General features: G+C 38.5%; 1 protein-coding gene across 2 annotated transcripts in view; it reads right to left on the bottom strand.

The window, feature by feature from the left end:
- The window catches only part of LOC103477281 (phosphofurin acidic cluster sorting protein 2), a 52,549-nt gene extending 47,748 nt beyond the window's left edge, over window positions 1-4,801 (bottom strand). For both annotated transcript variants that reach the window (XM_081616116.1, XM_081616117.1), the window contains exon 1: window positions 4,480-4,801. In XM_081616116.1, coding sequence (XP_081472242.1) covers window positions 4,480-4,688 — 209 coding nt within the window. In that variant the 5' untranslated portion in view covers window positions 4,689-4,801. The remainder of the gene's footprint in view (window positions 1-4,479) is intronic.
- Window positions 4,802-19,985: the final 15,184 nt, after the last annotated feature.

Here is a 19,985-nt window from a genome sequence, read left to right as displayed (position 1 = left end):
CTTTACAGGCAAGCTTTGCTTTTTCAATGAAAGTTAAACAAAATCTCGCCACATTTCCCTTACCTATGGGCCTCCACAATGCAGAAAACATCTCCACTTTAAAACATGTGATATAGTGGAATTTGTTCATTCAATTACATAGTGAATGAAGATGAGTGTGTGCTGAAGATTTAGCTACCGTACATATTATTCTTCAAAATAACGACTAAGCCTTATGTGTTTACAGCCCAGTTAGAAACTATCTGAAACATTTTTAACCCTGTTGTGGATTAGAGATTGTTATTGTATTTTCCAGGCACATAATGCCATTTTATAGAACATTGAGGTAACTATGTTACCTTCATATTGTATACTTCAAGAATAACTTAAAGCAAATCTGACTTCACAATCTGACGCCTTGAAATTGATCTGTCTCTTTAAGAAGCTCTTCTTTCCGACACTCCGTCTTCAGCACGTCATGACAACAATGTTTCTCCATCAACCATTCTTAGGAGAGTTGGACTGAGAGAGGTTCATTTGATAAGCTCAGCAGATTCAAAGTTCCACTAGCTATTTGCTTATTGCTGCTGCTGCTAGTCTGAAGGAGCTTAGTGAGGACGGTGCAGGGTAGAAGTGCTTTTCTACGGCAGAAGCTCGACTGGAGGCTGCAACTCCGATATGTAGCTTTGTGGAAATAAGAGGTGCTTTGTATGAGCAAGTGTTTGGGTACCCCGAATGGTTGCCACGGGAGATTCAAGGATTTCTCAGGCATTCATGAAAGTATCAAGGCATCATTCCAGGTACATTTTTGGTGAGGGAATAACATGACATAAAGCTAAAAACAATAAATACACATTTTACATGGGGAAAAATGTGAAAAAAATTGAATGCATTTCCAAAACCTCTGAGAAATTGTGTTAAATAGTTGAGATTTTCATATTGACCCCCATACGCTGACAGCCTGACACATGGTGTACACAGAAACAAGTGCTGGCTGACATATGAGCACAAAGGATAACTTCATTCACAGACGATAAAATCGCAACAAAACATATCCAATCATATCCTGCACTATCAACAAGATGTGATGTACTACAGATAGAAATCAACCAGTACATTTCTAGGTAAAACTTTACATGCAAATTCATGGATGTGGTTGGATGCAGCGGGGAGCTAATCTAAGTGCAAGAGCACAGACACAGAACAAGAGCACACCTCGATTTTACAAAGAGAGGCAACGGACAAAAGATGTCATAAAGTGGCCCAGTGCCAAGGGTGGGGTCAGCAGAATAACTGTCAGGAATCACAAACCTGTGCTAGAAGACTCCATGAAAGTAGAGCAGTGCTTTTAATAAAGCTGCCAGGTTTTACATATAAAACTAAATAATTACTAAATATGCACAGCTGTGTGTGATCTCAGGCATATAACACTCACAAGGAGAAAAAGAAAATTTTTTTAAAAAACCCAGCAAATCAATAGCAGCCCCTATTGCCTTCATTTGAAACCATTCCATGGGCTGGACACCCACATTCGCTACAGCAGAGGAACAAACAGCTGCACAGAGAAATAGCCCAACCCCTGAAAGAATGCGAAGGCTAAATCCCCCAAAACAGGCCTCGGGTTGGGCTCTCTGCGCAAGTGTTCATACAAACATGTCTGAGAGCATTAAATCTGTGTAAGGCAGAAGTTACTTTGAAAATTAATTAAGCACAAAGCCACCAGGTCCAAAATCATTTACAATATTATAAAGACCACATAAACAGTGTCATAAATCCTCAGGCTCATTAACCATTACCATTTACTCCTATGCAACAGAGAGAAACGCAACTACTTTCAGTCTCTGTCCACCAATTGAGTGGTGAGCTTTTACTGTGCGCATCAATAATAATCTGTTACCGCGCTCAAACACATTTGTCTTTAATACAGCCCTTTCTAAGCTGCACACAACAGAGAAAGTCATGGGGGAAGGGAGATGAGAAATCAATGCAGCATGTATGAGTCGTTCTATTAATGCACCGTCATGTAGCCTCCTGACCTTGTGAATGCTGCTATACCTGAACATGACTGCGCCAGTGTTGTGGCAAACAAACACCACCAGCTGCTGCTGCTGCTATGAATTCTGATGACGAGATCATCACAACGTGAAGCATTGAATAGCAAGAACTGTGCAATAAAAACACACAAGTGCCAGGATCAGAATCTAAAATGGAAACGCTATCGCCATCCGACTTTTAAACAAAGGAATAAATTAGAGAGCAGAACCCTCAAGTCAATACGCTGTTTAGTGTAATAACTGCTGGCTTTGAAATTTGAGTTATCGCATCCAAAGATGGGACAATGCTTAAAAATGGGGGTCTGGAATGCACTTCCAGAAAAGCACAGATAATTGGGCTAATTATTGGAATTGGGCGATTTCACACTTTCTCATTCTTGATTTGCCGTTCAGAGTAGGGCTGCATTACATTAGAACATCTTGAACTGACAATAATATTAGTAAATCTTGTCATGACAATCAGTGCAATATGTGCCCATTTTCTTCCTTCCCCAATTTCTCCGCACTCTGCAGCCATAACTTGCGCTCAAAAATATCTCCCTTTTTCTCAAATAAATAAACGCAGCATAACAAAGCAACAGGCTGCAGTAGCCAAAATGCTTCAGCAATTTTAGTACATCGTAAGCTAACCGTGCTAATCTCAAATTTAACATGGTTTAAAATGACAACTGTAGAATAATTTTGAGGTTTCTTTCAAATATTAACCCACTCCTGTATAGCTGCAGATCCGTGCAACACTTCCTGCTCTCTCTCACACAATGTGAGGTTTCTTCTGTTAATAAATTAATATTCAATCCCAATAAAAATGTGCATAATAGTTGCAGCATTGTGAAAATAAATGATTTAACAATCCAACATGTGACGGTTAATCAGAAATGCTTTCCTTCTATCAAGTTGAATAAACTTCTATTTGAAGGCATATTGGAAGAAAAAACTAAACACCTTGCTGATTGAATTTACATTTTGATGTATGCAAAAACATAAAATGTTGTATAGCTATAATTAGGGATGCACCATTCAGACTTATCCTAGCTAATACCAATTGCCAGTTTTGTTTGAGATGATTTTTTTTATTTTTTTAAGTTTAAACACAAATGTGCTGCCTCGTCTTTAATAGAGCTGGTGGATTTGAACAGAACAGAAAATTGAAAAATTTTTAAATTACCCCAATTTGACCAAAATGATCTGATTTTTAGTGAACCGAAAAACATGCATGTGGGAGTTCTTAATTTTGATACAGACTCGTCAGGATTTCTCCATTAGATAATGCGAGCCAGTTCTGATCTTTGACTGATTCATTTGTGTGTCTCTTGCTGCATCCCGTCTTGTAAAGTCAACTTGATATGCTGTAATTTTTTTAAGACTGGATTATGTATGTACACATACTTTCATCACATATTTCCAAATGTGGGAAAATAGCTACAATCCCACTTGAACTTGCATACCCATGCAGGAACAAAAGCAAGAGCAGACAAACACATACATGCAAATCGATAGCAGAGGAAACCCTCCCGTTTTGCAAGCCCACTTCCAACCAAGTAGATCTAGGTCAAAGCTGATTAATGTACCCACAGCCCCCCAGAGGGTTCCTGATCAGGTGGCAGCAATGCCTGTTCACTGAGGATCCATGCAATCGCAGGGGTATTGAATGTTTCTGCATTCAGCACCATTAAAACCAAACGGATGGGCCGTGACATTCGCATGCAGAATAACCGACAGAGCAACACACAACGCTGACCTAGAAGAGCACGCAAATCTGCATCAAAACAACTAGCCACAGAATAAAAAAAGCAAAAACATGTGTTGACTACGAACTGCCTGCCAGCTCCGGACATAGATCAGTTGGATCAGCTCTAAAAGATGAAAAGGATGCCTGCTCGGCATCCATGTCGCTGTATTTATAGACAGTTATGCTATTAGGCGGCATGCATTCCGTAAATCTGATCAGTCTCACATGAATACGCAGCATGAGAAAAAAATAAATAAACTTTTAAATTGTTTTGAGCGTACGCGAGAAGCAGATGAAATTCTTTTAACTGAACTTTTGTTAGCTTGTTATAACGGTCCCGATATAATTTTTACATTGAATGTTTCCAACAACTTCGGGTTTTCTGTGACTTGTTTAGGGAATAATTTTACTTAATTTGACAGCTGGAAATTAGAACCTGACATGTAACATTCAAAACAGAATACAAATAAACTGAGATGTATTGAAGAGTAAAAAAGCATCAACGCTGTTAGCTAGATAGCTTTAGCAATAGCTCCCGTGCTAGCTAGCCTCCGTTGTGGGAATGTGAAGAAGCTCGTCTTCCCCTGCTTCACAATACGGTAAATGAGGGCGTTGTTCGTTACAATTTATATTTTATTAAGCAATGCTTTATTTTTTTAAATATATATATTCTGATTCGTGGGACAAGTTTCTCCAACACAGCAGCGTTCATGTTACCTCGGAACGCAGCTTGGAGATGATCGGTCAATCTCCCAGGTCGCAAAGAGGTTCATGGGCACGGGCATACTGCTGGATCCAGAGCCGAGGACCACAGCCCCGGCCAGCGCTCCGGTCGGGGGCATCGTCGGTGCGGGTCCGCTGCTGCCGCTGCCCGGGTTCAGGAAAGCAGCCCGAACGCCTCCTCGCTCCACAGCCGCCGCCATCATCACCACCACCACCACCACTGCCTGGAAGCAGCTATAGTTGAGCGTCGGACGAACGCGGGAGCCGCTGATCCCCTGCCGCCGCCAGCTCCTATTCCTCCGGTCTCCCAGCGTCCCTTCACAGACGGGGGATGTTGATAGGCGGGGCGGGGCTTGTCCCCGCTGATAGGGGGCAGTGTTGGGGGGGGACTTTTATTTACCATTCAGCAAGACTTGGAAACATATGGGTGATTCTGATTCAAGGTACATTTGAATGGAAGAGGAGGTGGGCCATTGGATTAAAAAAAAATTATAACTGTGATATTTTTACAATTTTGACTTTAATCTTGCAATTTAAATTCAGAATTGTGAGAATTTCTTAGAACAATTGTCTGAATTTATTTTATTACTTTATTCTCACAGTTCTGACTCCAATTTCAGAATTCAGACTTTAATCTCTCTCGTAGTTCTGATCATTTTGATTGAAGCCTCAAAATTTTGACTTTAATCTCTAAACTCAACATTATGATTTTGAGAATTCTGACTTTAATCTCAGAGTTTAAACTCAACATTCTGAATTCTGAGAATTCTCACAATTCTGACTTAAATCCCACAATTCTGATTTAAATCTTAGAATTCTGATTTTAATCTCACAATTCTGACTTTATTCTGTCTTTCATCTCAGAGTTTACAATTCTGACTTTTATCTTAAATTGTTTAATCTCACAATTTGAACTCAGAATTATGAGAATTCTGACTTGAATCTCAGTTTAAACTAAACATTCAGAATTCTGAAAAATCAGAATTCTGACATTAATCTCACAATTCTAATGTAAATCTTAGAATTCTGACTTTAATCTCTGAATTTATACTAAAAATTTTGAGAAAAAAGTCAGAATTCCACAATTTAAGTCAGATTGTGGAAATCTCACAATTCTGATTTTATTACCATAATTCTGAGAATAATTCTGAGAATTATTACCATAATTCTGATATTATGGTAATTATGGTATTCCAATGGTATTATGGTATTACCATTACAAAACCGTCCATCCATTATCTAAACTCAGTTTTCCATGCAGAGTTGCTGAAACAGGAATAACAAACACACACTCACACACATACCTAAGTGCAAGTTACAGTGTTCAATTTGCTTAACTGTCGTGTTTGGGACTGTGGGAGGAAGTCGGTGTGCCTGGAGACAATCCACACATGTAGAGGGAGAGCATGCAGCCTCCAGGCAGAAAGATCCCAGGCTGGGATCTGAAACCAGGACTTTTTTTTTTTTTTACTATAAATCAACTGTACCACCATGCAGCCTTGCAAAGGTGAATATAAACTTAAAGGGAACTCTCCTTGTAAAAGTAGAGATTGAATAAAAATACAAAAAAAACTTTAACTAAATCTGTCTGTTGCCAAATGTATGAAACCAACTCCAGTCATGTGAATAGATTGATAATTATATATTTCTGTATATCAGTTACCTTGGGATGACATTCGTTGTGAACTGGTGCTATGTAAATAAACTGAGCTAAACCAAATTTCACCATTTGGAGCAGTGTAACGCTGCCCAGATTTGAGCTGTACATTCTGAAATGGCTCTCTGTACTCAGTCCAGATGCAAGAAAACCAAGGAAAAAAGGTTTTGTTTATTTTGAGGAAAAAAACAGAAGGCAACCTGAGAATCAAAGTCTAGAAAAGTTTGAAAGCTTGAATTGGCAACCCTTTATTGAAAAATGTTTTAACTTATAATTACATTCTTGTTCAGGATGCAATTCTGGTGGATATTTTGATATTGTTCCCATCAGAATAATAAATTTTTTATGCTTCTACCTCCTACATGAACTGTTGGTTAGGGACCCATGATGCACCTGGAGGTCTTTTATATCTCTTCTGGTTCATTCAGTCAACACACTTGTGCAAAATTTCCAGGTCATCCTTCCTTCTGTCCTTTTCCAAGTGAACTCTCTGCCTCTCCAGGGCCTCGCCCAACCGATTCCAACAGATTGCTCAATGCTCTGACTTTGCCCACCCAAGCTGTTCTCTAACCGCCACAGACTCTCCTTTACAACCTGACTTTCAAGATTTTTTCATCATAAATCCCATGAAGTCTATCCAGAGCCCGTTGTTTTGTGCTGCTCCACAATATGCTTCATCTCACCTTTCAGGTGTTTTCTGTGTTTAAATTCTTGATCATTTTTTTTTAATTTGCTCTAAACAGTTAAAACAAAACATTGCCACCTATTTTACGAAGGTCACACATAAATCGTTATATCTACAAAATAGAGCAGTGAACTTATTCAAACTTAATTTGCTTTTGAAAATCGCCACGTGTTCCACCTTTTTTCAATGTCTTCATATGCTTTCGTGATTGTGCAACACCTGAAACCTCGTGCTCAACTGGTGATGGTATCATTATTCATATGGCGCAAATGTTAGGAAATCCAATGACAGTATCTGTGACTAAAGACTCCAGTCAAGCTGACTTGACTTAACATGCTCATGTGGGTTGGGCAACAGTGCAACAGTCTGTTTAGAGTTGGCTGAAAACAAAACGCTTACAGATTACCACTAAACTCTTTGAAAAGTGGAAAAAAGCAACAAGTTGTTACTAGTTCGGGAAAACCCACAAATACGACACATACAGTGAATAAGCCTCCTTTTCTTCTCTATTGTCTTTTAAAATCCGGGTTTACGCACGATGCATTTGCAACACTGTAGCCAGAAGCAAAGCTGGAGTCATTAAAAAAAGAAAAAAAAGAAACTGAATTCACTACGTCACTTGGCAGATTGACAGTGAGAATGACCCATCTCAATAGGACATGGTGTATGGAGTTGGAAACAATTAATTCTCCAGACTCTGCAAAAATGCTGCAGTATTTTAAAATGACTTAAGAGCCAAGTTCAGTCAGATTGGATGGAGAGTGTGTGTGAACAGAAATTTTTATGTCTTGCCAATTGGGTTTGAACTTTCACTAGGCCATTCTAACACATATTTATCCTTTGGTAATAAAAGAAATTCATTAAATTTATAGGGAATTTCTAGTCATACTGACCTCTCAAAGTGCTTTACTCTAGAGCCACTTTGATGCACAGTGGCTCACATTCATGAGAACGAGTGATACGCAGATCAGTAAGCAACCTGGGATTAAATGTCTTGGCCAAACACTGACATTTGACGGGGGAAGCTGCAATCGGACCCACAACTTTCTAATTATAAGACAAATACTTTGCCAACGGACAGATACCTCGATATCTCAGCCAGAACTAAGCCAGGCGTGTTCAACATGAAGCCTGTGGGCCATTTACAGCTCTCAAAATAATTTTCTGTGGCCAGTGACTGCAATTCAAGAATGCTGCAAATTTTACCTGTCAGCGATGACACTCTGAGATTTTTACAGGAGGTTTTCACTGAAAAATTTAAATCTTCCAAAAATCATAAATGTTATGTAAAACAGATTACAGCATTTTGGTTCATCTTTAGCACAAATTTTCTTTCATTTAAAAAAAATTTTTTTAGGAGGTTTGATAAAATTCAAGTGGCTTTTATTCTAAAGCAGACTTAGAATAAAATGTGGCAAATTACAGCAAGCACTTTTGAAAAAAAAAGAGTGCCATAAGTGTATCCTGTTCTTGTTGCTGAGAATAAAACATTTTTTTTTTAGTCAAAGAAACTTTGGACTAAAAATACCCCTTTATGTTTCAGGTAATTTACTTTATTGATCAGCAGTAAAAAAAAAAACAGAAAATAAAATTATTTGTTAATTATTATTATTTGTTAGTAAATTACTAAATATATTTTAGTTCTTTAACGGCTTGGGTTGCAAAATATTTGTAAACCACTGATCTCAAACATTTTGTTTTAAGTTCTGGCTTTATATCTAGGGTCCTGCGAATGCTGATAATCATTGTGTATCACAATGAGAACAGGGAGGATTTGTTCAGGGTGATTTGCAGAGTTTGTTTTCCATCACACAGTGTTTTGCATGTATGCCAAGGTTAATCACTGTCCCCTTACAAACCTAAGAAGTTCACAGAACAGCCCGAAGTCATATGGAAATGTAATTCTTTTTTATTACTAATTCAAAATTATGCACAATTTTAAACACATTAAAGATTGTAACCTCACAAAAAGGCTGAAAGGTTCTGAAGCCTTTATCTAAGACCTCTTTGTTTTTCCTTTCAAAGAACGTTGAGACACAAATGTATTTTGGTATGTACTGCCACCCAGTGCTCGAAAAAAGTACTGCAAAAATAATGTGACGCCTTCACCGCAGCTGCTGCATTCTGCCGTTCCTCCAGTAGATGGCACACCATCTCTATGTTTCTGTGTGTCTGACGTTAAAAGAACAATTGATTCTCTGCTGCCTCCTCCTTACTTCTCATCACTCCCGACTGAACATTTTTCCTCCTACAAGTGTGAGTGGGTGGTGCACGCACGTAGCGTGACACAACTGATGTTTCCACCGAAACAACAGGCTGACACTTTTGACATGGCTTTCACCTCAGCCATGAGATTGTCATGTACCTCAGGCATGCATGCTCTTGTGGCATGCGTTCTCCAATCTTGATTTCAAGCAAACAAAGATCAGGAGGAGAAACAGGGCTGCGAGGGCTGATGTTTCAGAAAGACCGCAGGGCACTTCCTGGCATCAGAGCTGGCGAGCAGACTGTGACACTGGCAGAAGAGCGATTGCTGAAATGCATCTCTCTCAGCACAGCCTCTGTTAGGGAGCAACATCTTTTTATTTCACTGAAGCCCTTTCATGATTCCAGAGCAAGACAATGCAAATGTGGCTTCCAAGCATACATCTATTTTTAGGTGTGAGCTATTGTTTTAGGTGTGGGGCTTTGTTTGCATGCCACCCCCACACATTGAAATGGGATTTTTCTTTTAATGAAGAAGTCTTTGAGGACAAACAACTTCTTTTCAATCACAGCGCAGACTGTGAACTCCCATATTCTGGTTTAAATGTTGAAATAAAATCCTTTGAGAAAACTTGGTAGAGAGAATGTTTCGAGCTGTAAGAAAATAAGAGAAAACTTCAAGACTGCTCTTTCTGCATCATCTCTGCTAGAATTTTACAACCGTTTGGGAACACATGCTAGTTTCTAGCTAAAAAAAATAAATAAATAAATAAATAAATAAATAAAATAATAATAATAATAATAATAATAAATAAATAAATAAATAAATAAATAAATAAATAAATACCACCTCCACACTCTTGCTGTAAAAATTTCAATAAAAAAGTAAAGAATAGCTGATTGAATTGAAAGCATTACTTATTACAAAATTACAGATGCCATACGTATTGGTATCCTTAGCAGACTATAAAATAAGTGTAATGCCTTGTACAAAAATATAAACTAACGTGAAATAGAATAGAATATAATTGAATCCATTCAGGTATCACAGGTAAGTGGGAGCATGCAAAATCACGCAAAGGTAGAAAAAAAAGAGAATTAAAATAAGAATAAGACATAGTACAGTAGACTTTATTGTTAGGAGCAGTGATGATTACAAAGGCCAACAGCTGCTGGGAGGAAGGATCTGCGACAATGTTCCTTTCTAAACCTAAGATGCACAAACAAGGTCTGTAACTGAAGACAGTCTGTAGCACAACAACAGCTTCATGCATGGGCAAGAAGATATTATCTATTAGTGGTGCTGTTTTAGCTACAGTCGAGGTATGAAAAAATGTACCAGTTTCAAAATCATCTGCATTGCAAATTATAACTTTGCCTCCTGCTACCTTCAAAAAGAAAATGAGGACTACCTAGAGATATCAAACAGAAACATATCTCTCTCTTTCTCCCTTGTTGACTTCATTGATGTTTGAAAGCAGAAAGGAATTGCAGTTTTATCTTCACAACTTAATTGTTGTGAAGATAAAACTGTGGAGCTGCATTGAGAAAGAAAAAAAAGAAAAAAAGGGTTTGCGTCAGAGTCTATCAAGGCCAAGTCATTTACCACGACTATAGAGGAGGTTTCATTCATCACGGAAACCGCGCGCAGTGATTTAGCTCATTTCCCACACACACAATCCTGCTGCCACCCCGGCTCTCAGTGCTCAGCTATTGGTCTCCAGTGAGCAGCCAGGCCCAATTTAAAGATCCAGTCTATTTTTAATCTGCCGGAGAGATTGCCACATGCCCTGATACAATAGAACAGATCAATCTAAAGCACACATCGTTCCCTCGTAAAGCACGCCTAGCACCTCTCACTCCTAATCACACCTCAAAAAGCTAAGGGGCTGCAGATAAGCCGCTGATCTAATTAAGGTTGTGCGAGCCCGGCACATTAAGGATATTATTTCTCATGGATTATATCCTTTGACAAGACGCCATCAATGCACAGTTTTGTGATTTATGATTCATCCCAGGTATTATGATTTATTTTTTGCTTGGCTTAGATTGTGATGCTGATTTAGTGTGAGCAACATTTCATCGGGAAAGTGAAACATAAGACGTCTGTGATCATAGATCTTATTAAATCTGGATAGCTGCAATGAGAAGACACAACACAGCCCACTTAGTTATCTCTGTTTCAGTGAAATTATAACATTGCTGTAGGGAAACAAAGCTCAGTGTACGACTCTGAGTAATCCTGACACGTCAGTGCAGTCTGGAATACTGACCAGATACAGTTTCTAAAAAAGGGTCTGTTTTGAACTAGTTGTCAGACTATGTGTGTGTGTTTTTTGTAGTCTTTAAATAATCTCCTGAAAAATTTACACTGAATAAATCATCCATCCATTTTCTGTACACCCTTGTCCCATGGTGGGGTCAGGAGGGTTGCTGGTGCCCATCTCCAGCCAATGTTCCAGATGAGGGGCGGGGTCACCCTGGACAGGTTGCCAGTCTGTCGCAGGGCAACACAGAGACACAACCAACCATAAACACACACACACTCACACCTAGGGACAATTTGGAGAGAGAATTTAGAGAGACCAATTAACCTAACAGTCATGTTTTTGGACTGTGGGAGGAAACTGGAGTACCTGGAGAGAACCCACCATGCACAGGGAGAACATGCAAACTCCATGCAGAAAGACCCCAGGCTGGGAATCGAACCCAGAACCTTCATGCTGCAAGGCAACAGCTCTACCAACTGCGCCACTGTGCAGCCCAACTGAATAAATCATTATGTAGTATAAAGAAAATCCAATTTTATCATCTTCAAGTGGGCAAAAATTTATTCCAAATACTTATTCTGCATTTTCTAGTCGTAGAAGTTGCAAAAGAACCCAGAACAAAAACAAAAAAAAAAAAAATGCATGCCTCGACACGAAGGATAACCCTAAATTTATCCCAAAGAGATCTTGAAGACATTTAGAAAACTGATGAGACAAAAATGGGAATTTTCAAAAGGTGTTGTCTGTTAAATCTGGTTTAAAACCTATGAGGAGACGCGTCATAAAAAGTATGTCATGCATATGTTTATACTGGGGTGGTGCTGTGTGAAGGTCTAATTTTATCAACAGTCTGATCCACCTTAAAAAGTAAAGTAAGATATTTGAAAAAATTTTCAGACATTACAAATACTTATTTGATTCAATTAGTAATGGATGCTGTTGTTGTCAACAGATGATTTTGTGTACAACGATTATCGGTTATTTTTGCATATCTTTACACTTCAAAAGTTGTGCTGTGAATTTTGTATCACCTTAGCATAAACCGAGAACAGTTAGAGGCGGATTTTAGAAAATAGATTCAGACATTGAAAACCTAATTTTCAAAGTGTTATCTTTTTACTATTATTTAAGGTCAGAGGCATCTCATCTTCATCATAGATAAAATAATGATTTAACTAAAATTGATTGAATTGAGAAACCCAAGAAATGGCGATCATTTCAGGAATAGGTAGCAGTGCACTGCTGAAATGAAAATGCCCTTTAGAGGTTACGATTGAAATAAGATTCTTTAACACCAGAACTTGGTTTATTATCAAAGAAGAAAGCTTTGTGGCAATGTTAAGGTTTCTAAAAAGACAAATAGTTAATAGGAAATTGCAGACAGTACTTTGCAGAAATATTAATACCCTTTCAGCTGTTTCCCCCCCACAACTGGTATGCAACAACCTCACACTTGGTTGTACTTTATTGAGCTTTTAGTTGATATTGAAGGCTTTAAACATCACACAGAGCACAATTTCAAAGTTACCATAACAGGCTGGCCAAGAAAAATCAGAGAAACAGCCAAGACGCCCATTGTAACTCTGGAAGAGCCACAAAGATCCCCAGCTCAGTTGGAAGAAGCTCTGGGAAGGACAAATATTAGTCAGACACTCCACAAATATGGCTTTTATGGAAGAGTGGAGAAAAGGGACACTGTTGTTGAAAGAAAGCTCAAGTCCTGTTTAAATTTGCCAATAGCCACGTAGAAGACACAGCAGACACGTCGAAGAGGGTGTTCTGGTGAGATAAGAACGAAATTTATATATTTTTCCTTCATGAAAAACTCTGTGCGGTAAAAAAAAAAAGACACTGCACACTATCCACCATTCCCACTGTGAAACATGAAAGTGGCAGCATGATGCTTTGAGAATGTTTTTTCTTCACCAGGGAAAGAGGAGCTGGTCAAAGTTGATGGAAAGATGAATGAAGCTGATGAAGAAAAAGCTGCAAAACAGTTGAGACTGCAGCAGACGTTCACCTTATAGCAGGACAACAACACGTAAAACGCAGACCAGAGGTCCACAGTTCTGATCCCTGTTCCAACAAACATAAATGAAATGTACAGCCTGTTACCAGCAGTGTGGAAACAGGGATACATCTAAAACTCCCAGAGAGAGCAGCTCCCAAGAATTTGAGGTTGAAATTCCTGGTTTGGATCAAAGTATGTTCATAATGTCAAGAGTGAAACTCATTGAAGAACCTGTGGCAACACAAGAAAGCTGAAGTTCACACAAAGTCCATAAAAAAATTCTGAAACATTAATATTTTTTGCAGGGGAACATATCTGGCAATTCAACTTAGATAAAGATATTTGCAACTTTTAAAACTCAATTAAGATTCTTGAGGAGGGTAGATTCTCATTTGTTTTCTTCCTCACATATTTCAACATTTTAACAGGCATACCATCTGACAATGCAATAAAAAAACAACAATGAAATATAAAATTAGTTCATGAAGTCCTGCTAGGATCATAAGGTATGTAAATCAGAAAGGACACATCACGTCCTTTCTGATTTACAACTCTCCTCTGATTTTCAACGCTCCTCTCGATGTTGCTGTACGTGAACTCTGCATTGAGCATTCAACAGTTCCCATCCTTTCAGCAGCATTACCACACCAGCTCAATTGATCTGAAGAATGTACAAGCACACTCCCCTGGCACTCATTGTTTTTCCTCTATTCTAGACATCTGTTTGCATCAATGTCTGTCAGAGAGCAGGCTAAGGAGAAACCCTCCAGGAGTCCTAAAGACCTGCAGCAGGTCTCACGGCCTCACAAAACACAACACTAGACACCAGCCAGGATTAGGAGGAAACGCTCTGCTGCCATTTAGATGATCATTTACATAGAAGCAGGATATGCACCTGCCTGCTTTCTCTCTCTCCTTCTCACCCTTCTTGCATTCAGATGGGAACCATTGTTCAAGAGGAGTCATTTTCCATTTAGATTTCCCAAAGTGTAAAAAAAAAAAAAAATGGCACAAGGGAAAACGTCCGCCGTTTTAATAAGAGCTGGTTATTTTCTCCTTTGGAATTGTACCTGGATTTCAAGTACAGATCTTTCTCTCTATTAACCTCAATTTCTAAAATGGCAGCCCCGAGGTAGGTCTGATTCCTGCACTCCTTTGAACTCAGCTGCAATCGGAAAACCGAAACTTCTCCATGAAATTGAAAAGGTATCTACCTATCACAGTGCTTCCCTGAAGTCAACCAAAAAGTCTCGAAGCAGGTTGCGAAATGCCATATTTTGAAGGGTCGGTCGCTGTTAGAGTGAACGGCATCATCAACTGCCATCAGCACTCCTCCTCCTCAGCAGCCGCAGAGAGACGCTTACTGTAACTGTGCCCTCGCTTCAAAATGCTTATCCTGTCCATGTAAAAAAGAAAGTGGAACAAGATTTTATTTAATCTCAAGACTGAAGCAAAATGCAATGCCTTGCAACAATATTCTTAACCTTTAAGCTTCTCCACCTTTGGCATGCTATAGAGAGAAACAACAATGCATTTTGCTATTTACAATGCATATTTGGGCAGTGGGAAGAAAATAATGTGTGGTTTTCAGAATGTTTAACAAAGAAAAATCTTTTTCAGGATACTCTATGCTAAAACCAAGCATTTTACTCTGAGATGTCATAGGCCACGTAGCTTGGCACAGCAGCTATGTTATTGGATAGGATCGTGTTTTCAGTTCTGTGAGGGTTTTGGGATGGCGTGTGGTTTTGTTGACAGCGTATGTTGATTGGGCGGGGGGCTGCTGGGTGTTGGTTAGCAGCTGTGGTAAAGGTTGAGTTTCAAATTTATGATTTAAGATGGATGGATGGATGGATGGAATTCTTTTCATGAAGGTGACTGGGGAAACAGGGTAATGTCACATTTTCTAGCTTTTGTAGAGCAAATTTGCTAGGACAGGACAGAGCCCACCTGGTAAAAAAAAGTAAAAAAAACTTCAAAAGCACGAATTAACTTATTTCAGAAATCACATATTTTTGTTGGCATCAATCACAGCCACATGGAGAACAAGGACTGAAAAATACCCAGAGAACAAAGGAGACCAGTGAAAACTCTGGATCCCAGAATGCACATAATTAACCTGTTTTCATGACAGCTGCTATGATAGTATCCAAAGTGTATCCTGTAATCTGATCATAGGTTCCCCAAGAAAAGATGTCAACAAAGCAGCTTCACTTTGACATTTGTTTTTTCATTTTCACTACTTTTTTCTCGTTTATTAGTTTTTCCTTATTCTTTTAAATATTTGTTTCAGCAGTTGCAGGGAGGAGGGAAGACATGGACCATTTCCCCAGTTGTCTTTTTTCCCCAGTTTTATTTGGTAGTTTAATTGAATGTTAATAGCTTAACTAAAACGTTTAGTGGAAGCTTTAGCTGATAAATTTTTACATTTTGGAGAAAATTGCTTATTCTATATATGTATACTGTTTGAGACTGAGGGCTATTTGGCTATTCCTGATAATAGGATGATGTCTCAACTTGTTAATTTTGCAAAAAACTTCCAACTTATCAGTTATTCATAGCCAAACAAACAAAAAGTTGCACAACAAAACAACTTAACTTAACATTTTCTTCTGGCCTGTACACACTTAATATTTCCAAATATCAAACGTGTGTTGCGAAACACACAGTCAAACAGGATGATAGTCCATCTTTTTCTTTCATTTCTCAAAAAAAAGAAAAGAAAGGAAAACAGCAAAGGAAGATTACTTAGTGACCTCTGGGTGTGGTGAAATTGCTTATCCAATCTTGCAAAGACTTGGGATTTGTCACGAATGGAAAGCACTTTGGAGAACAACTCTTTGTCACCTTCAGCCTTGTTGTATTAGTGATGAAACGTGTTCTACTGCTGTTCATTTACTCAGCAGTAATACATGAACTGTAGACTAGGTCATCATGAATTTGATAATACGCCAATTATAAAATGCAAATTTGTGGAATAGTGGGGAAACTGAGAAAGCCAACAGATTTTATGGAGTGCTCGTTTTCATTTGAGCTGTCCTGAGCAAACGGGACATTCACTAGGTGGACAGGACACAATCCTTCTTTAGAAAAACCGTAGGAGTTTGGATTGGGGTTAAGGAAATAGGAGACTGTTTTAAATCAAAACAAAAAAAGAGGTAGTACAACCTTTGATTTGCGTTAAAAGAGAGAAACGAATCAAAGTATCGCCTGTTTTGCATTAAGCTACAACAATGCCACAAAAAAACGCAACCATCTATGACTGGAAGACTGATGTCAGGATGTTTTTATGTTTTATGAATTTTCTAGTGTACGTTATGTTTTGCAAGGTAAAAAATGCTCTTGAATGGTTTGCTTTAAGCTGTCCTTCAACGTGCACTCAGCTGTGACGGGAAGCAGGCAGCACAGCCTGTCAGCAATGTCAGCAAGCCTCGCCTTGACCTCCCCTCTGTCCAGAAGTTGTCACAGATTTCTCTTACTCCCCCTTCTTGACGGCATGTTCGAGGCAGCACAGGAATTGGTATTTTACAGCTGAACAGGAGTAGGGAAAGGATCACCTAGCAAACACAGCCCTGAGGGCAACAATATAAAAACAGCGTGACTTTATCTTGTTGGTGAGCTTTAAATGTCAGGAGCATATTCCCTGACCTCTGTCAAAACTAAATTCTGTCAAAGTGAAGCCGTGATTCAGTGTGTGACCTGTTACCTTCAGCTTCGGATTCAGGAAAAAAAAACAAAAAAACAGAAGCGTCATATATTAGAGTGGGAGTTATGCTTTCCAACATGAGCTGTTCAGAGCCTGAGAGAAGACGCAGTCTTGTTTTGCAACATGAGACATCTGCAAAGCAATTTGAGAAAAACTGGCCAAAATTTCTGTGTTTATGTACATCTGCCTATCAAAAGCAGACAGGTGCACAGAAACATTTTTTTCTTTCATCCTTTTTCATAACATATCATGCACTATCAATTAGTTTTTCCTCAGTGCACTGAAGGCTGTGCAGTTCTGGAATTAGATCCACTACAAGCCAGTGGTCAAACCTATATGTGAACAGCATAAAAAATGGTTCTGTGAGGTGTAACATTGTGTTAAACCACAAATTCAGTTTTCAAACAAGTTTAAGATTCACTGACTTCTTTATTGCTTAATCAAAAAAATCAGAGTTTGTTCAAATGGAAGAACTGAGAGCAAACCACCATGTGTTTTGCATACGAGTAAAATCAGTCTGTTTCAAACCTCTCTGCCCACTAATATGTAAATATATTTAATCTTGCAGTCCTGACTGGGAAAACAGGGTAATGTCTATGCCTATGTTGTGTTATTATTAGAGCTGTATAAACTGCTACTGTCATCTTAAGAGTTTTCAGACGTTCCTCTGCCATGGCAAACTTTTTTTTTTTTTGACAAAATTAAAAGATGTAAAGTTTTAATTTTTTGCTAATTATCAAAGTCACACTTTCCTCAGACATGTTCATGCTCTGTCTTATGTTTATTCATTTAACAGAAAAGAAAGTTGGGCTTCTAGAGAGGATTTTGAAAATTGCTGAATGTACAGTATTTCCAGATTTGAAACAACACTTTAGTCATCTTGAAACATTAAATGTCAAACTTTCTTTACCAGTTGATACACAAAATCCTCTATTTGGGCAAATACAAAAGGAAATCCTACCCATGTACCAAATGTTATCATATCACCTGATGTTGGCATAATTGCCTCTGGTCCAGTTTAGGTGACTTGGGCATTTGGTTTCAGGACACCTCCCTGGTGAGGTGTTCTGGACATGTTCCACCAGGAGGAGACCCAGAGGACGACCAGGGACATGCTGGAGGGACGGTGTGCCTGGAAATGCCTTGGGATTCCCCCAGAGGAGCTGGCCCAAGTGGCTGCATGGAGAGAGGGAAGTCTGGGCCGCTCTGCTTAGGCTGCTGCCTCTGCAACTCGACCCTGGATTAAGGAGAAGATAATGGATGGGTGGCACTCACAAGGTGAATTAACTCTGAGTTAAACAGAAGTTTCTTAGAGGAGAATTAGCAGAGAGACTGAGAACTTCTGCAAGTGGCTACATGTTTGCTTCTGAAGTCAGTGCATGAATCTGGAAATCAAATTAATTTTACTATTTTTAAATTGCAGATTAGATAATTGGTGAGTTATGCTAATTCACAAGGAAACTATTAGCAATACAAGCTAAAAACATTCCTAATGTTTTCAATCAAAGTTTATTTGCACAGCAACGAGGCAGTTCAAAGTGCTTTACATCATAAAAACACAAAAATACAAAGTCATAGAGCACACAGTCAACAACTGAAGAATTACATTTTGTCAAGTGCTATTGTTACACATCAGATTTTTCATGAATGTTTCACTTATAATGTTTCAAAATCAACTGTAAAAATTGTGGCTTTTTAGTCTAGATTTAAAGGAACTCAGTGTTTCGACTGTTTTGCAGTTTTCTGGAAGTTTTATACATTAAAACCCTAAAGCCTGTTCAATAACATAGGTTGGGAAGTATTAAATGCTCAAATAACACAAACTATACCACAAACTATCAGAAGTAACAGTTTACTTCTGTTTATTACAGTTTATTACAGTGCAACAATTTATTTCTGAAGCCATTACTTTACCTTAAATAGAGGGCAGCCATGTTGGATTTTGAGTTTGAGTTTGTTAAAATACCTCCAACTTCTCTACTTGTAATTCCCACTTCAGGGCAGCTGCCTGATTATTTTGTCGCTTTAAGCCTGGAAATATCGACTCTTGAACACACAATGAAACTATATCAAAGTATTCTTTTCTCTGTCATATGATTTTACAAGAAAATGTCAGAATTTATTCAGGTGGTACTTGCAGGTAGCAAATCAAGATACATGGTGACAAAAAGCAGAGTAAAATCTCACAAGATAAAAACTAATTATGTCATGCAAATGATATCACAAGTCACAAGTTCAGGAACTTGCTCGTCGTTTGCCCGACCCAGATATGGAAATAAAAACTAACTTTTCAGAAGTAAAACTTGAAAAGCAACAATGAATACTTTCTGTACTTTTCCCTTACAACGCCCACACAATCTATTGCAATGAATCTGTGGGTTTGTCACCTCGCCAGCTGTCGCCTATTTTCGCTCCTATTAAAACGGTAAGCAGTTATCTCCTTCATTTATTTCGTGCTGCTACATTCAGGCTCCGACAAATAACAGTTTGCACTGTGACAGAAACTTCTCTTTTTCTCAAAGTTTGATTTCTGTGGAGTTTTTCTTTGTCAGCTTGCACTTTGACTTTGCAGGCCCTTTTCTGTGAACAGAAAGCAGACTTACTTTTCTTTGTAAATTAAATGCCACATTTTCTGAAGGAGACGCACAAATCAGGAAGACTGGAACGAGACTGGGGTTTTTGAAAGCGACTAATAATAGCTATTTTGGAGTTTGCAAAAACGATTGAATTTCCTTGCAACTTTAGATTTTTTTTTGTTTTTAGAAATAAAGTTGATTTGAAATGAAAAACAGTGATTTCTTTAATCTGAAAGGAACATAGGCAGCACTTTCTTTATCTGACTCTTGAGAGGAAAAGAGCACTGGAAATTTTCTGCGTTATGCAACGCCTGTCAGAAGGAGGCGCACTGGAATCTGAGTTATGGGATGGAGTCAGCTGGACTTGTAATAATAGTAAAGTCGAGTTTA

Source organism: Poecilia reticulata, chromosome 15 (genome assembly GCF_904066995.2).
Source record: "Poecilia reticulata chromosome 15, P_reticulata-male-v2, whole genome shotgun sequence".
Classification (NCBI taxonomy): Eukaryota; Metazoa; Chordata; class Actinopteri; order Cyprinodontiformes; family Poeciliidae; genus Poecilia; species Poecilia reticulata.
The sequence above is the reverse complement of the archived record's forward strand: the minus strand, read 5'-3'. Positions and strand labels throughout refer to the sequence as shown.